General features: G+C 39.1%; 1 protein-coding gene across 1 annotated transcript; it reads right to left on the bottom strand.

Moving 5' to 3' along the window:
• Nucleotides 1-3036: 3036 nt before the first annotated feature.
• LOC111440576 lies at nt 3037-4827 on the bottom strand. The gene is made up of 2 exons (XM_023077563.1): nt 4434-4827; nt 3037-4364 (listed from the first exon to the last, which is right to left on the bottom strand). The coding sequence occupies exons 1-2, from the start codon at nt 4825-4827 to the stop codon at nt 3037-3039; spliced, it is 1722 nt and encodes a 573-aa protein (XP_022933331.1).
• Between the last annotated feature and the right edge of the window lie 2069 nt (nt 4828-6896).

Here is a 6896-nt window from a genome sequence, read left to right as displayed (position 1 = left end):
GGGGGGGGGGGGGGGAACAAGCATATAGAGGTCGAGCGGAAGAAAAACAACTACTCACGCGCCTACACACGCCTACATGTGCCCTCGAGGGCTTCCAACGTGCGGCTTCTACGTGTGACTTCCTGCACAGTTGCGGGGCAGTGGCTGGTCGGAGCGTTGGTTCGATTCGTGCGTTGTCGAGTCATGTGCGGAGCGTCGGTTCAGACTCGGGTTGACTCGAATCCGCGTGCCTGATGCGTGTCGCCTAGCGTGCAGAGCACTGATAACTCTCCAAAAGTAGAGTTATATCAAGTCTTTTTATAGTTAATTTTGCACTCATACTCACTATTTTCTCATTAATTGCTCTATTTATTCTTAATTAGTGTACATGAAAGAGTCAATTATGGTTTAATATGAAAAGAAAATTAATTTGCATAAATCGAGCTTAATTGTATACTTAATGAGTTATTTGGTAAAATTCCAGAACATTCACGCTGAACCATGATGCTATAGCAAATCTGAAAACAACACTGCTTGCATCTGGAAACAAATTGCTGACTCTAATGCTGAAGCAATTCGGAACGCAAACTTTTCGGGGATGACATGGAAATTTTAATCTACATCAGCACTCCATGTGGCTAATTGACTACCAAATTAGAAACATCCTAGGTGGATGATTTTATCCTTTCTCAGCCCTAAATGAGAATTTAGGGAAACAACCATTATAAAAAGGAGAAGGATACCTAAAAAGGGGGGAGACACACTTTGTGAGAAAAATCAGACTGGGAAAAGGATACCTAAAAAGGGGAGAACCACACGAAGAAAAATCAGCAGCTGCCTTTGCTGCAGTGATCTGCTGTGAAACCAGAGAAGAAGAAGAAAACTCTAATGCAGCAGCAGAAGGAAAAGGAGACCAACAAGGATTGATAACGGCAAAGAGGTGGACGTGAGAGCTCAAGAGAAGGGAACTTCCATTGGCGAATGGCAACAAATCGAGATAACTCTCTATTTCATTATTCTCTTTTCTTATTCTATCAATTTTACATGATTGAGATGCGGATTCCTCTGTTTAATTTAGTTTGTATGGAGAGCTAAACTTTAAAGGGGAGGGGAGAGAGTTTTATATAGTTTAAGTATGTTGACGGTATGATTTTAGTTTATTAGAGAGTTGTTATTAATGATTTACGTGTGTGTTTAATTAGCTCTTTACCTACATAGTTGTTCTCTTATTCGGGAGAAGAAAGGGAGCAATAAAATCTTTTTTAATACTCTAGTTCCATAGCAAGAAGACTTGGAGAGTGATAGAAGGGTTATGAATAATTCTTCTATTAGAGTCTTGTTAATAGAAATTACAACGGAAATAATCACTATTCATGACCCTCGAAAGTGGGCTTGGGAATCTATTAAAAGAAACTAAAATCTACCACAAAACTCAACCACTTATCTCTTTAATCTCTCTTAGCCGAACTTCCACATTTTAGTTGATTTTCTCATCATTTTTTATTTTTCGACAACAGTGGCACTCTGTTTTAGCTTTGTTTAAGTAGTTAAAATCACCAACACCCACCCAAAAACTCACTTAATTTCCAGTGATAAAATTAACCAAAAAGATAGGTTCTCTACCCAAAAACTCACTTAATTTCCAGTGATAAAATTAACCAAAAAGATAGGTTCTCTGTGGAATCGATAATTTACTTAATTTACTTATTACTTGCTACTTGTGATAATGTATACTTGCACTTATTCTTGTAAATTTTACATCATTTTATTATATACATTCACAAGCGATCAGGCACGTCTCACCAGCTGGATTGCGCCATGTGTCTAACACCGATTCTGCCATGCTCGTTCGTACACCGGCCAACGCGTGACGGCGTTCTTCTCTCTCTCCTCCTGCGTTTTTCCAAATTTTCCAGAAACGTGAGTTTTTGCATTTTTCGATCCATTTTCTTCTACTTTTTATATCTTCCAATCAGTAATTCGAATCAACAAGTTTTCTTCACTAATATTGTAGATCTTATATTCTATTTCTACGATATCTTTTTCTTATATATATATATATATATATATATATATATTTTGGTAATCACAAGTCTTATTATTCGAGTTTGAATTTGGAGAAAAACACGAGTTCTTACCGAAAATTGCGTTTTTTTGAAACTCTGATTTGAATAGAAATCTCTGCGACCGCCTTCACTCCAAAACTTGCGAAGATCACACTCCTGAGGGTAAAAGTCCAAGCATCACTAAAAAATGCCACTAGCACATGAAAATCTCGATAAACATCTCGATCGCGGACTAACCTTGAGTTCTGGGGCGTTTTTGATGAAATAGGAAGGTGCAATTCGTGAAAGCACTTTGCCTCTGACTACTGAAGGTCTAGGTCGAGGATTCTCAGATCTCCGGCGTCGATTTTCTTATCAGATCTTCTCCTCCAACCTCAAAGCCCTAATCTCCTTTCTCTTTCTTTCTCCTCTCTCTCCCATCTCTTCTTTCACTTTTTCAAATTATGACCCCAATCAAATCAGACCGTTCAAGTATGACCCCAATCAAATCAGACCGTTCAAGTAATAGTAGGGCAAAATGACTATTCCTATATTGACCTTGAACGTTTCTTTTTTTTTTTTTAACTCGTAATGCATGACAACCTTGATTTTACTAATAATAATATAAATTTTTTTTTTTAAAAAAAAGTTGGTTACACGGCTTGAAATCAAGCACAAATATAAAAAAAGGGCATTAACAATTAGCTATTCTTTCCGTAGAGGTTCAATAATTAAATGCGACGAAATGTTTAGGAAGTAGGAGAGTTTGGATGGCAAAAAGAATCAATTTGGTTAGCTCTCTCAAACATTTTAGTACCCATTTGATGTCCCCCAAATGGAAAAACAAGCTCCTTATTTGATTCGACCAGCCCTGTTCTCCGATAACTCTGTTTCGATGAAACCCACCTTCTCATATGAACCAGAGATCGTTGTGAATAAGGTAAAAGATGAGGCTTATATCTTGGCACATTGCCTGCCAGTCTTGAAGAAGCAATAGAATTACATGTATACATCACTTCTTGATAATGGTACCTTCTTGGTGAACATGTATGCTTTCAACTTCAGGCTGCCGCACATCATGAGGGTAAAGTTCCACTTCCTCCTTCAAAGAATCCATATCTTCCCTAAACTTCTTGTATATATCCTCTCTATAAAACTCCCTCGTTCTCTTCACCAAAATCAACGATATTGCAGCTCCCAACAGCGATATCCCAGTCAAAAACGTGAAAGAACTTCTGTAACATTGTTCCCCATGGCATATATACTCTGTTGGATCACTCCATGTCTTCACTGCCTCGTCGTACAGCTTTCCAGCCACTAACACCTTCAGAACATAAGTCCCAATTGGGCAAGAGAGTTGCGCAATATTATAAAACATGGCGTAATGTTCAAGACCAAAAATCTCTGAAATCATGGTGATATCCAATAGAACTTGAGACCCAAAAGAAAACCCAATTAGGATTGATGCAATGTAGAGCGAATTATGAAAGGGGAAGGCCACCAACAAGAAACCAATGCACGACACCAAAAGGGTTAGAGTCAGCATCAAGGGGCGGGGAAATTTGTATTTCTCGAGCAGGATTTCTGAAACAAACCCAGAAAAGATTCTTCCAACGAAGTTGAAAATGCTGATGATGGAGACCATTGCATTGACGGATTCAGTGGAGTATCCTTGGGATTCTCCGATTTGGCCGAGGTTGTCCATGGCTGTAAGGCTTGAGCCGAACCCAATTGATATTGTTAGGCATATGAGGAGCATGTCAATGCTGAAAAATCCTTGAAGAATTGTGTAATCATCTCCTCTTTCGGGTTTGTTGAAAATGTTTGAATAATGTGAGTTTCCATGATTTTGGTTATGCGAAATTGCATGGATGGGTCTTTGAGGTTTTGATTGGGATTTTTCAAATTTGATCATGTTGTTAAGATTCAGCTGAACCATTTCTTCTCTAATGGCTATGAACAATGGGAGAATAAGCAAACCAATGATTGCAACCACCACAAAAGTGTAGGCTAATTGATCGAATTGAACCATTTGCTCAGCGATGGTTAACACTGTGAGAAACAAAGCTAAAACGAGGGTGATGCATAGAATCTGAATGAAAACTCTGAACTCATGTGGGTGTTTCACAATTTTGACTTCCCTTATTGAGAAGGCAAAAAACAGAGTAATCAAGGATGGGCACCACGCAATGAACAGAATCAGAGACTTGGTATCATGGCCATAAATGGCGAGGTATACTTGTGTCAGTACAGCCGCACCTAAGCCCAAGAAGCCCTTCAGAAGCCCCAATATCATGCCTCTTCTTTCAGGGAAGTTCCTCACGCATATGACTAGCACCACTGTTGAAACAGAACAAGAATTATGAGCTAATTAGGAGACATTATTCTGAAACTTGATTCAATTCTCACCTGTATTGGCTAAAATCTGAGAGTTTCCGGCGATTGCTATGTAAACGCCAAAGTACTCGACAGTTGGGTGCGCAATTTGTCCGACCACGGCTTGCCATATCTTGAAGTAGCCGATGAAGTTGAGGGCGGAGCAGATGAGGAGAAGGATCCAAGAGGGCGCAATGTAAACGAGGAGGGCAGAGACAACGTCGATGTTGGATCCAATGTCTTTGTAGAAGCTAATCTTGTTGAGCGTTGTTTGGTCACATTGGAGCGTTTCTTTAATGTGTTCGGGAAAGTAAGCATAAAGGTAAAATGCACCGGCGCTTGTCATTACAAGGAAGGAGGCAAAGAGAGAGAACCATCGCCCCACCACCACTTGGCGAGCGAAGTTGGAGAATTGTGCGCTCTCCATTGTGCCATGGCAGATGGGTATTGTTGATGATACAACCATTTGTTTGATTTGGTAGAATTAAGAAGAACAGAAAGAAGCGAAGGGAGTGTAAGCGTGGGATTTGCACAATCATTTGGTTTCTGCTCTTTCATGTTTATATACGTGGAACAATGTGTAATAAATTTAACGATACTTAGTTGGACAGCTAAACTCAAATGATTACAGAAGGCTTATGAACTGTGATGGTTCTTGGGGACATCTCTCATGCCTAATTTTAGTACACAAAAAGATAGGGACCAGATAGTTGCCCAAAAAAAAAGGCAACTGTCACTCAACCACACTCTCATGAGAATTCCCAGAGGCAAATGATAAGAATGATAAGAATAACTAGAGGCAAATGATAAGAATGACTTCCAACTATATCTATTACAAGATTCAAGTGGAAGAAGATTCAAAGAACCCTCATTCTTCATCTACAAAATTGAATTGGCTCTCATGTGTTACAGGCCGGTTCGATGGAGAAATGACCATTTGGAGCTTAGAAGTGAATATTTGCACGGATGAATTAGTTGCAAGCATCATTTCATGAATGATTAGAAAACTTTATTATTTTTAATTTCATAAAGTTTGTAATGGTCAAAGGATCCAATTGACTATGTTTTTTTTATGGAGATCTAAAGGGATGGAGATTTAATCATGGCCCCCCAGACTATAAATACCCACAAATTATTATGTAAAAATCATATTCGTGATGAATGAAATTGATCTCTCAAGTTGAGACTTTCCCCTTAGAAATCCGAACATCAACTTTACCGTTTCTAAGTTTCAAGCAATTCTTATGGTAGATTGCATCCGAGCCATTCAATCAAGCCTTGATCAAATTTGATTGTGGAGTGACTCAATTTAGGTTCCAAATCTTGCTTCTAATGTCTTTGATCATAATAGGTAATCTAATTCTAGCCTTTATCTCTCGGTTGATCCGAATTTTGTATAAGGAGGTGTTAATTTCCTTGATTCAAAGGTTCTTACTTCAACAAAAGTTTGGATTATTGGGCTGAGGATTAGGGTTGCCTTATCAACATGGGTAGAGGTGCAATACCAACACACCCGTGTTGTCCGATACTGTTCTTTAAATACCTGTTACAAAGGAAGACGCACGAGATGGTCATCCTGCGATGCTTGGCCATGTTGCGACCCATGTATGTGCCACATGGTAGCTTGCTTAGGCCACAAGGCCCAAGGATGATGGAGGGCAGACACTATGTCTCCCCCTATAGTACATTTTGAGGCATTTCTAATCGTTTTCGAGAGATGTCATTTTGGCGAGCAGTCGTACGGGTCTATCCAACCTCATTATATAACTGTGACAGTGCAACATGGTCCAATGACAGAGACTACGTCGTAGGAAACACATGAAACCTAGGCATAGGTATTTAGACTATGTCACAAGAAACGCGTGAAGCCCTAGAGATTGGCATGTAGATTATATCGTAGGAAACACATGGAACCCTGGATGCAGGTATCAAACTATGTTGCTGGTAAATATGAAGCCTCGGGCATATGTCAAGATTGAGTCGTTCACTAACTATAGGACTCCACAGGTCTCTGAGATGAGTGTCTTAAGGACAAGAAACAAGAACTTCGTTACAAAACTATGCACCAAAAGGGGGTTATCCCTAAAAAAGACGTTAAAGAAGAAAGCAAGTAATCTAGAAAGAAGTGGAAAAGTTTGGGATTAGGTAATTGAATTTTTCTAGCACTAGTATTAACACGAGATGCAATTTTAGTTAAGAACCTAAGCCATGAACTCACTTCAAGTTCTTAATATTATAGATTGGAAATTGGGTAGAGTTTAGATAGACCAAGCGGGAGATATGCGAGCTAATAAGCTAGGACTTCAAACACCTTAGCATTTCCTATTGAACACATTACTTTTGGCTTCCATGTGGTATGATGCATAATACCTCTATATGATATGACATGCACACTATGTTATCACGAGCACTTCAAGATTATGTAATACTGTTAAGCCACGTATGTATTCATGAAAGTTATGTTTAGGAAAGAATGAGTGTATGATCTGCATCATA

This window comes from Cucurbita moschata, unplaced genomic scaffold (assembly GCF_002738365.1).
Source record: "Cucurbita moschata cultivar Rifu unplaced genomic scaffold, Cmos_1.0 Cmo_Scf00473, whole genome shotgun sequence".
Classification (NCBI taxonomy): domain Eukaryota; kingdom Viridiplantae; phylum Streptophyta; class Magnoliopsida; order Cucurbitales; family Cucurbitaceae; genus Cucurbita; species Cucurbita moschata.
The sequence above is the reverse complement of the archived record's forward strand: the minus strand, read 5'-3'. Positions and strand labels throughout refer to the sequence as shown.